Below are 17,753 nucleotides of genomic sequence, written 5' to 3' on the forward strand. Positions count from 1 at the left end.
TAATTTTCTCTGGTTGTTTTATATAAAAAAAATATAGTTCTTTTTAATCCCACGTCTTAGAATTGACAACATTATGATAAAAGAAGCTTCTATAAATATTTTAGGCGTTAAAAAAATATAATTTTCTTAGGTTTTTTACTAATATAAGTATAATATTAAATTAAATTAATTTTTTTATAGGGAAGTCCATTACAGTAGTTTGTTTTATAGGGAAGTCCATTACATTATCGCACTATTGCATGGGTCTGACGAATCTTATCCAAATAATTAATTCTTGATTCTGAAAATCCAAACAATTGGGAATCTTATCCTAATGATTTTACTAATAATTCTACTTTAGTATTTTAATGTTAAAATACTTTAATTAATATAATTTTATTATAAAAGATCAATATGATTTCAATATATTATATTAAACATGTGCATGATGATTAATTTTTATAAAAAATTTGTGTTATCAACTCAATATATTCGTATGTCAGTTAACAGAAAGCTGAGCCCATTTTGAAATGTAGGCCCATTTAAGAGCGGCCCCATGGAATTCATAGTAGTCTTCCGCTCTTATGCGTTTCCAGTCACTGAGAACGCGAGGACTGTCGTCTCGGCGTCGCTTCTTCGCCGCCGCAACAGCTCTGCCGCGACGAACCCTCGTGTCTCACGTTTGTTCCCCTCCAATAGAAACTGTTGCAACCTTGCAGATGGATTCTTCCTCCTCCGCTCCTGCTCCTCCGGAGCGCTACAGTTACAACCCCTCGATTCGTTGGAATCCCGAGGTCGAGGAGTACTTTCAGACGGCCTATGGATCTGAACGCTTCGCACAGATATCCAAATCGCTGACGTAATTTCTTCGCTGCTCGCACTCTCTCACTCAGCTCTTCGCGTTTTTTATGCTTGCGATTTGTTTTTTATACTTCGCATTTTTGTTTTATGGCAATCCGTTTTGTTATTTGAAATCTAATTCAATGGTATCCGAGCGAGACCTTTACTAGTGCAGCGTACGATGGCGATTTTGTTTTATTTTGAATAATTATAAACATATTCATGCGAAATTGGTAAAATCACTACGGTCTTTCAGGAGATCTTCATAATTTGGCTGTCACTTTAGTCGATATGTTCTGCAAAGAGAAAATTTAAATGCCTAACTTTGCCTTTTTGTATTTGTTCTGCAAGGATGAGACGCTGATTAATAACATTTGAATGGGCAATTGTTCTTTCATCAGCGTTCCTAATGTTTGTGATTGAAGTCTAATGGACTGTTAATTAGTGTTTTGTTAACATTATTTAGGAGTTTGTTAGAATCTCCCCCAATTTTTCTTTATTCGAATCAATTTATTTCATTATGCATAAGCGTTGCCCTTCCGTGGTTACTGATCCCACTTGAACTTAACTAGTGGGTATACTTCTCCTAAACATGAGGTATTCACAGTTTAATTTTTTTAGGCACCCTTCTTCCTATTCTTGTATTCGCGTGAACACTCTGAAATCTACAACTGATGCAGTTATTGAGAAGCTAATTGCCATTCTAGATGAAAAAAGACCCAAAAGTAATGCAACAGAAGTAGAAGCATCTGAAGAAAGAAGCCAAAGTGCTTCCGTTCTTAGGTGTCCTTATCCTGGTCTTGAACATGTTGTGTTTGTTAAAGGTTCCGGACCACATATGCTTAAGTATGACATGGATTCTTGCCAACCAATGAAAGAAGTAATCGTGAGTCGCAAATGTGCTGAGGCAGTTCTTCGTGGAGCTCAGGTACATTTTTTTAATAACACAGTTAAAACTTCTTTGGTATCTAGTTATCTTGCAACAGTCATATTTTTGTAATCATTTTCTCCAGTTTACCTTGCGTTCCATATAAACTATATATTTTTTTACCATTTTATTGAAAAATATCTGCACTTAATTTTTAATTCAAAATCTAACTTGTGAGTTCATAATGCAACCAATTGTGAATTTGTTTACATTAAAATACCGTTTTTTGTCCTTTTCTTGTTTTTATAATTAATGACATGAGTCTAACTACAGAAATACCCATCTTCATCTGTTGACAACAAAGATCATGCATGAAGAAAATTATGATACAAAAAAAATTGTCCTGATTGATTTGCAGGTATATGTTCCTGGTGTTTTGGCTTGCAGTTCACATGTTGAAAAAGGGGATCTGATTGCTGTGTCAGTTGCTGTGGAACAGCCAATTTCAGATGGTGGATGGGCTTTTGGTTTTACACGAGGAATTGTTTTACAAGGGTCGCAGTCAGGTCGATGATGCCAATTGATAAACCAAGAACTTTATGAGATTCAAATGAGTCTATAGATTTATCTTTCACTAAATTCGCACTATTAAGGAAAATTTTGCCAGAAAAAATCTTTAACATGGTCTCTGGCCTAATTCTAACATCACTGTAAACCTGGAGTTTTCTAATTGAGTATGCCAGTATAACATGAATTTCTATATGACTTATCTTTGGTTATTCCAAATGTCAAGTCGTTTTTGAGATTTTACTTAATTTGTAGCAATGCATCTTCGATCTTTTCTTGTCATGATCGATTGTAGTTGATGGCTTGATGCAGTAGGCTTGTACATGTGGTTCATTTGTAGTCATTTTCTCTCTGGAACTTTCTTGACATTTACCTATTCGAATTAATTTAATAATTTGTATTTTGTTGTTATCTATGCTGTTACAAAGTAACTGTAGTGAGTGCATTAATTTGCTTCTGTTTGCATGATTTTAATATTTTAATCGCTAAGAATATTTCCTTCCATGAATTTATTTTTGATATTGATTTGTTTGAGGTGACTATGGATGTATGCTAATTGTGGTGGCATAATTTCCAAGTCTTTTTGGTGTAAGCAAATATGAACCTTGTCATGAATGCCTACCTAAGAAGTTTTTGTCTACTTGTTTTTTTTGAACGTTTTTATTAATTTTCTGCTCGTTTTGTTTTAATCTTGTATCTTTTAATTTAAATTTATTTTTTAGTTTCCTTCAAGACATCATTTATGTAACAGAGTGAATCTATATTTATGCAATAAAAAAAATGCAGATCCTCAGTATCACGAAAGAAATGGCCTGTATATTGGCCAAGGAACTGCTTCATTGTCAAGGGCTTCTATGTTCCGTGTGTCTTATGGGACTGCTGTGGAGATGACAAACCGAGTGTACAAGCTTCCATCATTTTACAGTATGCTAATATATGAATGAATTTTTTCTTCAGTGTTATACTACCAATTATATTTCTCATCTTAATCTAAACTCTTTTAGAAATCTTGTTGCTGTCTGCATATGCCAATTATTATCATATTGCATTTCATTGTTCTGCGACATGCTGAACTCAAACTCAAAGTAGCTTATCAAACAGAGTTTGTCAAATCATATATTTTTTTGTGACTTTTATTTCTGCTTTTTCTCGGGCTAGATGTACTCGAAGGAGAAATATTTCTGCAAAACTTGCCCAGCATTGTTACGGCTTGTGTTTTAGGTATCAATAAATTTACTTGTTTTTGTTTTCTTTGCTTGTCTTTGATTTCAGAGTAACACTCTTATTTCCTTAGTGTTTCAATTGTTTCTAGTATTTACATTTTTTTTTTTGATAATTTTTTCAAAGCAATCCTAGAGTTCTCATTGGATCATTGTGTTTTTGTGAAACAAGAAAGAATACTTATGGCTTGATATTTCATTTATAGGATACTAGCATAAAAGAACTTTGTTGTATCTTGTATTCTTCCTGCTCTAGTTTGTGAACCTCATGGATTATGGAAGGAAATACCTTATGCAGATACTAAAGGTGCTTCTACTGACATTGAAGTAAATTAAAGTATCCAACTTTTATTGCTGGAATCATACTTCTCCAGTTATAAACATCATTTAGCTGCTATAGGTAGTTTTTTTATGCTGTGAGTTATCAAGTTCTTTAGTTACTAATTTTTGCAAAGATATATTTCTGTTCTTTAGATCCTCAAGAAGGTGAAAGAATATTGGACATGTGTGCTGCTCCTGGAGGGAAAACAACTGCCATTGCAATTCTTATGAGGAATAAAGGCGAGGTTATTGCAATTGATAGATCTCATAATAAGGTCAACTTTCTTGCCCTTGAGTCCATGGATTTCATCATGTGGTTGGGTATGATTGACCTTATGCAAGTTACACCAGTTATTGGTGCCTCAAGTGATAGCCTAACGCCCTGGTGCTGATTGGTAACTTAGAGTATTTCTTTGTTTAGAGCTGTCACTGAATCTCCTGATCATGTTTGTTTTAGATACTTAAGCTTTACATTAAGGGTATAGGATTATCCTGGATTTAGTTGAGGATTATCCTAGACTCTGCAGTGACAGGTTCAGAGATAATTATCTGTTGTGGTACATAAAGTTAATTATTAAGAAACTAAGTAGTTTCCTGCTACTTCGGGATATCACTTTGTATTTATTACATTGTAGGAGCTATAAATAATCAAGTACATGGATCAGAAGTCTTTTGTTCATATATTTTTATGTTTTATTACGGAAAATGTTACTCATCTAAATGGTGGATTTTGTTCAAACAATGACATGGGAAACTCATTAGATTTCAGAGAGATTGTGAAAAATTTAAGTGCTTCAAAATTTTTTGGTTCAAATGTTTGTTTAACCCAGTACAGCATTTTTGATTAAACCTCTGTCTTATCTCGTTTGATTTGTGTCATTAACATTTGATGTTTTCCTTTGACGATTATTTCATCTAATATCTCTAGTTCTTTCTGCCTGTTTTTCCATTGTAATGATATAAATGTAGTTATTTAGCTAATAAATTTTTTTGTTGATCAATGTGACCACTAAATTGGAAATTTATTTGACTGACTCCTTCATCCTCACCTTGACTCAGAAGTACGATCACAGTGCATAACCTGTGTATATAACACTTTCAGGTCATGGATATTTTGAAACTGGTAGCCGAGATGGATTTATCTTGTATAAAGGCTTATAAGCTCGATGCACTTAAATCTGTTGTGAATAATGAAACAATATCTTGCACAACACATGTGAACAATGAAGAATCAGGAGTTCCAGCAATAGACCAAAGCTCATCTACTTTTATTAGAGGTGATAAAATCAGCATTGATGTGGAAACATGCAGCATCAATGATTCACCATCACTAACAGGTAGTAACTCCTAACCAGTAATATATCCTGTCATTTGTTTTCTGATGTGTTTGCAAGTGGGATATACACATATACACAACACGCAAACATCCATTTGTCAATATTTCTTCAGCAGTTCTTCACATTCCAAGGAGTACAATATTCTTGAATTCCCAATCACTATTGACCAGGGTTTCAAGTGTCAATCTGTATTGGTTAGCACAACCAGCATGTATCATTTTGGTCACCGGCCCCTACTGATGCTATGTCAGCATGAGCAAATGATATTCTGTTCATGGTGATACAGTTTCAATAGTATTGATCAGTCATTACTCAGCCGGTACCATCAGAAATCGACTAAAAGAAGAAGGTTTTCTTCTGATGGCCTAACCTTCGATTTTGTTTGTTAGCCATGAGGAGGAGATGAAATACAAAAAAAGAAGGGAGGGGAGGGGAATGGGAGAAGCACCAACATACAGTAATTACCGATTAATTTAGAAGGGAGGGGAGGGGAGGGGAGGGGAATGGGAGAAACACCAACATACAGTAATTACCGATTAATTTCGCCTGACGGTTACATGGAGGAGATGTAATACTAAAAAGGGAGGGGAGGTAGAAACAGGAATGCATCATCTAGAGCACTATCAGTAGCAAAGAGGGATGCTAGGATCTAGGAAACCAAAATGTGTCATCTACCTATGTCGATTTTAGCTTTAATTGTGCAGTTCAAGTTCAGCTCATAGTGTCAATCAAGAATGTTGTGGGAAGATTAAATAGAGCATTATTTATTATGTGTTGAAATACTATTGGATTAATCTCAACAGGATGCGATAAGAATCAGTGTTCCAGATGATGCGTGACAATTGCTCTGATATTAAGAAGGCATAATCATTAATTGACCTTATATTTTGTTACTGGTTGCTCCGAAATTGTAACTCATCTGACTCTATAGTTGCTACAAGTATATGTTAAGGGGTAAATGAGCTTAGTGGAAGTGGATTATAAGATTAAAACTCATTCAAGTTGATCTTATTACTCTAGAAGTACGTTGAAGTGTGTCAGGTGTCGGCATAGAATGGTTCCGTAACCATAGAGAATGAAACAATGGCATGAAATAATAATTTAAACTTGATTTTGACAACACAACATTCCAGTTGTAAGAAGAAACAGGAATGATAAACAATATGAGCCTCACAACAACAACAATAATAGTCCATGACATCAAATATCTTTCTCTGCATTTATATGTCCTCTTGGCCTTCTTAGCTGGTGATCATATTGAATGATTGTCAACTTTACACCTAATTGAAATCTTTATTTATGTCTGTAAATCCCCTAGATGATGATTTCCAAATGAGCTTGAACAAAAAAAAAATGATGAGGAATTCTTTTGTTATTTCAGTAGATTTTTTTTTTGTTTCTATGTCCATGTCTATTGTCTATGCTGAATCCTAATTATGGACTCTCTTACCTGAAGTTATGGATGTCCACCGTCTTGTCCTTGTCCATTTTTTAGTTATTTGGTCTATGCAACTGGATCAAAGAGTTTTGTATCATTTGTTTGAGACACATCTATTTCTTTGGTTGAGGACTTGATGACGCTAGACACTAACACGATACAAACACATTTTACTTGTTATTTCCAGAAAAATGGCAATCCTGCTGGATTCTGGAAGAAAGTTCTTCTAGTTGTGCACCTTACGGTGCATTGTCATAATGACTTTAATGGTTCATAATGTCTCATTTAGTTGGGTGGATGAAATGATGAATAATGAGAGAGAGAAAGGGAAGGAGAGGAGCATGTTGCACGATAAAAAAGGTCATCTATGTGCTTGTATCCTTATTCATCCCCCTTCCCTCTTTAGATCTTCCCTATTATAATCCACCCAAGTTGACAAGCCATAAGAATCCAGGGTTTCTAAAGAAGGATGAACATTATCTAGGAGATTTAGGCTGTCTAATAAATTTCATTTGAAACACTTGAAAGTCAGCATTGGCATTTTGATTATACTTCTTTTCCATGTAATATTATTAGAAAAAGTATTTTCTTGTTTTTTTAGAAATTCCAATGTCCTTGAATGATTTTAAATTGTGGAGTCGAGTTGTTTCTAATCCATGGGTTTTTATTGCAGCTAGATTTTAAATTTTTTTAGAGAACTCATTGAATATTTATGGTAATGGAATCAAGAGCCTGCACACTAAAGGCTACCAAAGTACTCCGGCCAATCACTTGACGGTTCTATCTATCTATTGTTTGTTGATTTGTAGTTATATCCAATTAAGCTTGTCTTAGTGATTTGAATCGTTGTATAAGAGAGAATGCCATGCCTAAAAACATAGGGAAGTACAAGTATAAAATGAGGAAAAATCAACAAAGCTTTTTTCTGTATGCTCGGTGACATCTTGTAAATTAACCAATAGTAGTTTATGAAATGGTTGGAGAGGCAAATTAATATAACATATTTAGCTGGAAAAGATAAGGGATTCAGTTTGATATTTGGTTATCATGGATTGAGTTGCAATAATATTTGCATTCTAACCAAATGTTATAGTATGGTTGTACTGCAGAACTTGTAGTGTTATGATCATATGTTCATATAACTTTCACTTTCTGTGAATGTGAGCTTAACCCAGTCGATCCTATTCTTTAGTCAGTGATGGAGAGGCAGATGGGGAAAATCGCACCCAAAGGAATAATGGCTCTCAACTGAAAAATGGACGAGGAAGAAATCAATGCACGGGTGGTAGGGCTGTAAAATCAAAAGGTTTTATGCCCAACAGTTTTGATCGTGTTCTTCTTGATGCTCCATGTTCTGCTCTAGGTTTGAGACCTCGTTTGTTTGTTGGGGAGGTAATATTCACTATAAACTCCTTAGCGAAATGATTCTTGCACTCTGATAAATTTTATTTTCCTTGGTACTTGAGGCCATTCCATGAGCTTCCAAATTCAAAATCTTCACTCTAGACCCATGTGGAAAATTTAAATGGCATGAAGTGCTCTCATAAAGGTTATGTTAAGTAGGACAACAAGTAAAACATTTTTGTTTAATCAAGCAAAAGGTTCCTCATTTTTTCATGCATGCAAATTCACAAGAACTAGGATTAAGAGAGGGTACAAAGTGGAAATTTTAGGGTTAAGATGGATAACTCCAAGTAGATAAATACAATTTACTCTATCTTCATGTGGAATATCATTGTTGTAGCACCTAAATTTAATCTTGATTGTGAGCTAATAAAGAAGATGACGTCGAGTAGAATAGCGATTAACGAGAAGGGAAAATGGAGAAGTCAAGAAGAGAAAATGTCGAAAACAAAGAGAAAACCACTGGTCTTTAGGTTTTACCAAAAAATAAAAAGTTGTATTCAGAATAGAGGATAATTCCTCAAATAACTAAACAAACGTTTATATAGACTCTAGATCCTTAGATTCAAAGGAAGGAAAGAAATCTTAATATATAGACCTCAATTCTTGAGAAGGAAATCAGAAAAGAAAATTTATAACAGAAATCCTAACATGGAGAAATTATCAAAACATGATGCTTATATAGACAAACCCTAACCCATAAATGCCCTTCATACCAAAAATATCCCAAATACCATAAAAATAGAAATTATTGAAAATAACAAAATATGTTCAAATCCTTCGAAAAGGACCTAAACGGTGTTTTTTGGGCCCAAACTTCAATAATAAACGTAGATTTTTAAATTCGAAAAGCGCAGATAGAGCTTGATTTCGAGTCTCGAGTCAAAAGTTATATCCCTTTGAAGATTGGGTCCTCCTATGTTAGTCCTGCATCAGAAGATTTAAAGTTTAGATGAGCAAGGTACTATTAACTTGAGGTTAAACATTTTGAGCTAATGGTTGGGCCTAACAAGTTAGCTATATTTTTTCATCTAAATGTATTGTGACAATTGTTTTCAAATCAAGCTGTTGGAAATGGTTGCATCCATGTTGGTATAACCAATATTGAGTCTCATGTCACATGACTTGAACTCTAGGTCAAGTTTTAAGCATAAGCATGGGAGATTGTAGACATCCCAGTGTAGAGGCGAGTCTAATATTGCCCTATTGTCACATATTTTACTTTTAATATCTGGTTGTTGTAACTATGACTGTGTCTTTAATATTTAGATATTTGCTTAGTGAAGCAACTTTGTACAGCAGAATACAAGTTGTATTCTAGTATTGCCATTTTTTAACTAATGCCTTTAATCTTTTTTTTTTTCACATGCACACAGAAATATGAATGTATGAAAGACTACCCTCACCATCTCCCTCTCCCTCTTTTGTTGTCACTTAAGCTTTTTATAGAGTGCTTAAGATTTTTGTTGACACAAATCCTGCTCATAATGTTCTCACATGTCCTACCAGTGACATGTTAGTATTAATTTAACTCTTCTGAGATTTTAATGTTATTAGACATTGCCATTGTTCTGAAATTTTAATAAGGCATGTGTCAATTTATAACCATATATATTCAATAATCATGGATTTCTCATTTCAGAATATGGTAAAATAGAAAATAATAATCTTTGTTAAGCAACATTAATCATGCCATAATAATCTCTCAATATGCAAAGGTCAATTCTTGAAAAAAAAAGGGTTACAAATCCTATGTATTAATTTTCACAAACCATTTAAAATTTAGAACTCGAATCAAATTAATCCCATTCAACTATTTATATAAAAACAAATTACAATTTATGACTATTAATCTCAATACATACTGAGTCAATGCTTATTATTAATTATTGAAACTAATTAAATGCTTTTGATTGATACGTCTTTCTTTGAGTGTGTGCCTTCCCCACTTTTTATGTGCAATTTGATTGTAAGGATTCAATTTGGTAATCAGTTTTTCTTAACAATCTCATGAATAAAGGGTATATAAATAGAGAGACACACAGTATGTAGTTCATATTTTAAAAAAACTGTAAGTGTGTCTTTTTATTTTGCAAATCAATTATTTGAATTATTACTCTATGCATATTTTTTGTTTTTTCTTAAATGAATATATAGCATCAAAAAGTCCACTAAAAAAAACTAAAGCCTTTTAAATTTTTAAATATAAAATTAAGTTTGATTCTAGATTGTATTGTTTAAAAATTAGTTGCAACTATCTCTAAGTATGCATGATTAATCATTGATGATTGTATTGATTAAAGTTATAAAATACACATGTATGGTAAATTTAATTAAGTTTGAATTCATCAACTTTTTTCCTATACATGCTTACAAGCAATTTATGTGACGACTAGTCGTGTCTTATTATCGTAGATAGTTACCTTTAAATTTTTTAGAGCAAATTCTAACATAATGCATTTAGCAGGAAACAATGGAATCTCTGATAAATCATGGAAAGTATCAAAGGAAAATGTTTGACCAAGCTATTCGACTTGTTCGTCCAGGAGGAGTGATTGTTTACTCTACGTGGGTGCTTTTTCTCAGTATATTCTGTAGTTTGTTAATTTTTTTTATTGCAATAGTATTTCATTAACCAAATAATAACTTGTTCGTCCAGGAGTGACTAAGCATTTTTTATAATGTTAAACTACGTGTCATGATTGATATTCCTTATGCACAATATGCTAAGAAACCTCAAAGATCTACAGTAGGGGAACGGAAATTTAAGTTCATGTTTTGGTTATCAAGTGGATATCATATAATCTCTATATAATAGCTAGAGCCTCATTTGGCCATGAAACTTTGCTAATTGCCAAACTATGTTAGGAAAGTCACCATAACTGTGTTTGGAAAACATACAGAAATCTAAATTCAAATTCTGTGATTCTGAGATATTTGAAAAAAAATGTTGACAACAAGATTCGTTGTCTACAGCTTAGCATATATGGCCATTACAACTTGCAACAACTTTATAACCTTTTATTGATTGGAAGCATGTAGTCAGTTGAACTACATAATTGGTTTTGATTCTGCTGAAGAACCTTCATAATTTGTTTTGGTTCTTCTGCAAGCTACACGAAAAAGCATGGCATCCCAGTTTAGAGATGAGCAACTTATCATGTACTGCAAGAGTGCAAATAACTTTCTTGGTTAACTTGGACCTTATTGCTATTTCCAATGTTTTCTGTTGGAATCAATCAATACTTCATTCATGCAAGGAGCATCTCTCAGTGTCACGTTAACATTTCAATATCTTTATTTAGTTATTCTGTTGTAGTGTGGTGAGCATGCCTTTGATTATGTGGTAAAGAATATAGGCATCATAAGGCAATGCTAAGCATGTGCTACAATATTACTTTTGGCACTTGAATAATATACATCTATCTGACATGCTGTGGCGTTGTTTTTTATTGCCTTTAAGCCAGTTTTCCCCTCACATGCTCCTTTAATCTAGAAACATAAATTTTGTATGTGCATGATTATATGCTTGAGATTATGAATTATTTTTTCTTGATTATTTTTTTGTCATTTTTGTATAGTTAAAAGTTATTAACTATTTCCAATGATAAGCCTAAAATTTGGCGGAACATTGTTCTTATAAGAGTATGTTATATATAGGTGCTGCTATATATATATAGGTGCTGCTATTGATCTTGATGCAATAAGAAAATTCTTATTCTGTTGTTGATGACATTAACTTTCCTTCTAGGTGTACAATAAACCCAGGGGAGAATGAGGCTTTGGTACGGTATGCTCTAGATAAGTACAAGTGTCTATCTCTGGTATCACAAGTAAGCTTAATTTCATAGCCTACTCCTTTTAGCATGCTTAAGTAGGTTTTTGTGCTTAAATTTTGCTTTCTTGTGAAATCAAGGCTTGTCATCTTGGGCCTTGGATAGCATGATTAATTTGACAATTCTGTGTTTGTGTCAGTGAAGTCATGCATTGCATTTTGGTTAATTGATTATTTTGACAATTTTCAGCACCCAAAAATTGGAGGAAACGGTATAGTTGGGAGTTACAAACCATTGGGGGAAAAATATGCAGAGTAAGTTCCTTTCTGTTCTCTTCTATGGTTACATGTCCACGGTTTCACAAATGTACAAATTAATTTTTTTTGTTACATAGCTGTACTCACTCTTGGGCACCACTGCAGTTTTTTTTTAATTCGATTCACAAATAGATTGAAATAGTATGTAACTTTGATGCTGCTTCTATGACTATCGATGTTCGCAAAATTTGTGAAGCAAGGATGCTTAGTACATCCATTGCTGTTGATGTTCGCTAAATTAAGTGACCTGTGAGGTAGCCATCGTTTATATTATGGTTACTTTGCTTGCACCATCATCCTTACTAATGAAAATTTTAATTTGGTAAATGGATATTGGGATTATAATGTTTTCAGAGTAATTTTGTTGATATTGACTCTATAAAATTGTCATCATCCCTATGTATTTTTCAGCTTTTGATTACTTAAATTCTCTTTCAATTCTCTATGTGAGATTTCTATTCTTGTGTGATTTTTTTTCTCTATGAGATATTGTTTTGGTGCTATATTGTATCTAGGGCTGTAAACAAGCCGAGCCAAGCCGAGCCAAGCCGAGCTTTGGGGTGTTCAAACTTGTTTGATAAGGTAGCCGAGCCGAGTCGAGTCGAGCTTAAAATGAATCAAGCTTTTGAAATGAGTGTTCAAACTTGGCTTGGTTTATTTTTTATGAGCTTGATCTTGTTTGAAGCTTGACTTGAGCTTGGTTCGTTTAGATTATCAAGTTCTCAATTCAAGGTTGTTTGATTGTTTGAAACTTTTAGGTGTTTGATTGGTTATTGAGCTTGATAATTTAAATTTATTTATTTTATTTTATTATTTATTTAGCATATTGAAAAGAGTTTTATTAATGAATATGGTTCGTGAACATTGTTCACGAATATTGTTCACGAGCGTTGTTCACGAACATTATTCACGAACGTTGTTCACGAACGTTGACGAGCTGAACACATATGTATTCAAGCTTGTTTATTTAGTTTAACGAGCTGTTCAAGTTTGTTTGTTTAATTAATCTTATGTATATTGAATGAACATAAATAGATTCTTACCAAACTGAACACCAAACTTATTCATGAACGCTTGGTTCATTGACAGCACTAATTGTATCATTTAAGGAGAAATAAGTGAAAATTTAAAAGAGTCGAGACTAAATGGCTAAAATAGATTATCCCATAAAATGCACAAAGACCCTATATGGTGCTTACATTGGCCGTCTTTTGTAACCTTCCCTCGCTTGTAGTGTGTGTTGAGGGGAAAAAAGTCATAAAAACAGTATATATTTGAACCACTAACCCTAACTTTGTGGCAGTTTCTGATTAGATTTTGAATATGTTTATTCTTGCAGGGATTGGCTAACAGAAAATGAAGCTGAACTTGTTCAGAGGTTCGATCCATCGTCGTCTCTCGATACAATTGGGTTTTTTATAGCAAAATTTAGTGTCGGCAAGAAAGATTTTTAAGGTAAATATTAACCTATTTCATATCAGCTTTGCCTCCATGACTTCCAAGTTTTGTTTTTCGTAAACTCGCATCTATGAACCAATCGAATTCTGTGTAGGTCGATGCTTCATCTGTTGATTTTTCTCCTCGCCCCAACTAATCTATCCAACTAGCTGAAAGAAAACCTTGCCATGAAGGATCCAAAGTGTGCCAGATTGTTGCCTAAAGATGAGATCATTCGACATCTGAGTGTCCTCACTCGTCTGTTCAACATTTTCTAAAATATTTCTTTATTTCAAACTGAATTATCATTCACACATTGTTTTGGATCTTAAGACCTACTTCTGTTGTTAATCATTATTCAAAAAAAAAAAAAAAATTCAAATCAATTTCATCTGTTCAAATATCCACATTGACATGTATAGCGCACATCCACTACTGGCAGTAACTCTTCAAATCTTCATATGATTTTCCTTTCTGAAAGAATTATATTAATTATTACTTTAAATATATTCTAATTTATAATTAGACAATTATTTCCAATTAAGAAGTGTAAAATCAAATCGAATAAAACAAAAAAAAATCTAATAAAAACATATTAGAATGAAAATTTAATACTACAATTAAGGTTAGTAATAAGGAAGGTATTGGTGGGCCGTCGTGGGCTTTGGGTTCTAAGGGCCCACTTAAGAGCCTTGTCGAATGATTAATGGCGATGGCGTTTGCCACATCGATGATTGATCGGGACGAACGAATCGCAGAGGATTTGGTAGTGGTCTAGGGTTAGGTTTTTTGGTGGCCATGGCGACGCAGCAGCAAGGGGGAGCAGGAGGCGCGAAGAGGAAGCCGGTGTTCACGAAGGTGGATCAGCTGAAGCCCGGGACGGGCGGCCACACCCTCACGGTCAAGGTGCTGAAATCCGACACCGTTGTCCACAAGGGCCGCGCCGCCGCCGCTAGTCAACTGCGCCCCACCAGGATCGCCGAGTGCCTCATCGGCGACGAGACCGGGACCATCGTCTTCACGGCTCGCAACGAACAAGGTGCGTTCTTTTCGCTTTCCGGGCTCTCTGATTTGACTCGTGTGTTGCCAAAACCCTATCGCTTTCCGCGGATGACCGTGCGATACATGTCAATTTTGATGGAGTTCGACCTTTATTTTCCCTAAAAGAAAATTCTTCATTTAACTATTCTTGGAAGAAGCCTGATTGAGATGCAAAACTTGGCCATGCTCTCATGAATTCCACTTTGTCAAGTAGTGTAATTGATTGGTTTACTAATAGTTTCAGTCTTGAAATTGAAAAAGGTTCCATCTTGCGCATATGGAAACTTGAACTCAGGGCTTATTTGAGACGGTAACGTGTGTAAAATTAATGATGAGAAAACACAGCCCATATAGTCTTTGGATATACTGAATAAATCTGATGAAAATGGAGGAAAGGGGGTTGCTTTCCATCATCTGCTTGTAGGTTCAATGCGTTTGCTGAGTCACTCAATAAAGAGCAACTTGAACAAAGCTAATGGCAAGAGATAGATACCAGTTATTTGGGTCAGCTAAAAATGTTAATAACTCATTCAAAAGGGACGATTAGATATATTTTGTTATCAACAACATTTATCCTTTATCAAACTATTGAAAATGTTTAATACTAACTCTCGATGAAAGATTGTGTAGGATATACATGCATAACATTGCAGTTCGATTGACATCTTCTGGTGACTTGTTACATCTTAGCGTTTACTTTGGCCTCATGGAAATACAAGTTTCAGTCCACAGAAATTTCATTATCCTGTCAATACAGGGTTGCTTAGCATCCCTTAGTTAACATTTATTGTTTTTATCTGAGTAAGAAGTCCATCAAATGAATGGTACATGCATGCCACCCTTGAAAGCTAATTGGTATACCTAATGCTATGATTGTAATATATGACTATGGATCAGGAAAATTCAGTGTAGACCTAGAAGGAATTGTAGTGGACCGGGTAGAGATTGAAGGAAAGTAATTATCTCTTACACTCATTAAGTTCACTTTAATTATTTCTTGGTCCACTCTGATTGTTTTTGTAATCCATAGTCATATATTATTATGTTAACATCTTAGTTTCTTTTGAGAATAGGCACTCTTTTAGTGTGTTTTTTTTTCATTATCACTACTTCATCACTCTGACAAAATAGTGTATAATTGTATCATCATATATTGAATAAATAGAATACTGTTTCTCAGCAACTAGTGATATAGTCTTGCATATTGTTCAAAAATGGGATTAGATTCATTTAGGGATAAAATTTCTCTCATCTTGCATTTGTTTTGTGTGCATTCAGCATATTATCTTCTCAGAGATGGTAATATTTTTGTTCTCTTCACACCTGTTGCTGGAGTAAAATGATCAACATTTTAGTTTTCTCCCACAATTTCTTTTGTTTGAAGAATGTATTGAAAACCTAATTTTATTTTTGTTGCCATTCCATCAATTTGTATTAGTTTCTGTCTTTCTACATCCTTCTTATGCATGCAGAGTATCTTTTTTTTTAACATGCATGTTACATGGTTGCATACTGGGCAGCAGATCTAGAAGTTATATTCCTCACTATTATTCAGTGTGTGCTTTTGCTAGTTTCTGCCCCCCTAAAGAATTTTGAGACATATTTTACCTGTTGAATGACCCACCTTAATTATTTGGGTCTCCCAAGTAAAAAGCTTCACTCGGTTTCCAGCATATTCATTTACTCCTCGCGGCCAGTTTAATTTTAATCGTTGCTGCTTAACATATCAAATCCTTCACTGGCCATTAAAATGTTCTTCACTGCCCAAGTCTCAGTGAAGACTTTCTATATGAGAAGATAATTGCTTCAAGAATTTAATATTTTCCCCTTCTGCTGCAGTTGATTTGATGAAACCAGACAACACCGTCATTCTCCGGAACGCCAAGATCGATATGTTTAAGGGCTCAATGAGATTGGCCGTAGACAAATGGGGGCGCATTGAGGTGACCAATCCTGCTGATTTCACCGTGAAAGAGGATAACAATCTGTCTTTGATCGAGTACGAGCTAGTGAATGTTACCGAAGAGTAACAACTGTACCTCGGAGAGCAATCTCATCTGGTGCAGAAAATGATCACCAGTTCTACATCATCTCCTGGTGACGAAGTTGTAGGAATCTTGGCCTGCAAAATTTGCTGCACACTGCACTTGTTTAGTTAGTCCACTACCTCTTGTTTTTTCTTCTTTCAGTTGATGTTTCATGATGCAGTTAATAGATTCTGAAATAAACATAATTTTGTGCTTGATTATCCAATTTATTTTAGATCCTTCACGTCATGGTTATGGTGTTTTGCTAGCATTTGGTGATAGATTCTGTCAGATAAGGAGAATTTAGGAGATTTACTTTGTTAATAATCTGGGTGATTACTAATCTAAGGTAAAATGAAGCGCACTAACAAACTCCTTCGATAATGTTGGAGCGGAGAAGTCCCTTACACGAATTGAAAGTACGATCACTTAAAATGAAATTAGAATATAATGTGATATCTCTAAACCTTGAGCATCAAGGTCTATTTATAGTTATTGTGCTCGAAGTGCCTGTTTGTTGATGTGGCGGCTAGAACGGTTGATGTCGATCCACTTGGTAATATTATAATCAACGGATTTGGGCATTGCGAGTGTCTGGAAGTGATTCGGGTACTTGGATTCTACTAACGTAGATACTGTTTCGACAATGGTTCTTGGTGACGTAGCCACCCAATCCAAGTGTCTGGAATGGTTCTTGGTGATGTAGCCACCCAATCCAAGTGTCTGGAATCGTTCCAAGCGCTTGGAATGTTTAACCTTTGTGTTGACCATTCTTTGACTTTCACTCGTTTGGGTGATGATTTGATCATCCGGAGTTAAGATCATCCTAATCTAATTTCGACCTTCCTCCTCGAGCAGACTTCCTCCCTACTTTGCTTCCCTTGGATTGTTTTCTTTTTGCTCTATCGATATATTTTTCCATAACTTCTCATATCTTGGATATATCGAATCCATCGACTCTCTTTTCATACTATTCTTTTCGTTTGTTACATTTTTCCCTCCATTTGTTACGTTCACAAGGCTCAATACACTTAGACATGAAATCCGCAAGGGCTAATTTAACGCAATTAATGTTAACGTCAAAACCGCGGGCTACCAACAAATAATGCTTCTTTTTGAGAAAATTTTTAACATCTTTTGTTATTTATTTACCAGTCTAATGCTTTTATATGCCTTTGTTA

At 34.5% G+C, this 17,753-nt stretch overlaps 2 protein-coding genes across 2 annotated transcripts; both read left to right on the forward strand.

The window, feature by feature from the left end:
* Positions 1 to 568: 568 nt before the first annotated feature.
* On the forward strand, positions 569 to 13,890 carry LOC121985472 (rRNA (cytosine-C(5))-methyltransferase NOP2C-like). The gene is made up of 13 exons (XM_042538953.1): positions 569 to 838; positions 1,441 to 1,747; positions 2,106 to 2,253; positions 3,041 to 3,178; positions 3,413 to 3,475; positions 3,949 to 4,070; positions 4,898 to 5,132; positions 7,763 to 7,962; positions 10,442 to 10,542; positions 11,726 to 11,807; positions 12,000 to 12,064; positions 13,407 to 13,522; positions 13,620 to 13,890. Exons 1-12 carry the CDS (start codon positions 699 to 701, stop codon positions 13,519 to 13,521), a joined length of 1,716 nt encoding a protein of 571 aa, XP_042394887.1. The 5' UTR covers positions 569 to 698; the 3' UTR covers position 13,522; positions 13,620 to 13,890.
* A 317-nt stretch (positions 13,891 to 14,207) lies between these two features.
* On the forward strand, positions 14,208 to 16,821 carry LOC121985473 (uncharacterized protein At4g28440-like). The gene is made up of 2 exons (XM_042538955.1): positions 14,208 to 14,543; positions 16,385 to 16,821. The coding sequence occupies exons 1-2, from the start codon at positions 14,303 to 14,305 to the stop codon at positions 16,573 to 16,575; spliced, it is 432 nt and encodes a 143-aa protein (XP_042394889.1). The 5' UTR covers positions 14,208 to 14,302; the 3' UTR covers positions 16,576 to 16,821.
* Positions 16,822 to 17,753: the final 932 nt, after the last annotated feature.

The sequence above is a fragment of the Zingiber officinale genome, chromosome 5B (genome assembly GCF_018446385.1).
Source record: "Zingiber officinale cultivar Zhangliang chromosome 5B, Zo_v1.1, whole genome shotgun sequence".
In the NCBI taxonomy this organism is placed as follows: domain Eukaryota; kingdom Viridiplantae; phylum Streptophyta; class Magnoliopsida; order Zingiberales; family Zingiberaceae; genus Zingiber; species Zingiber officinale.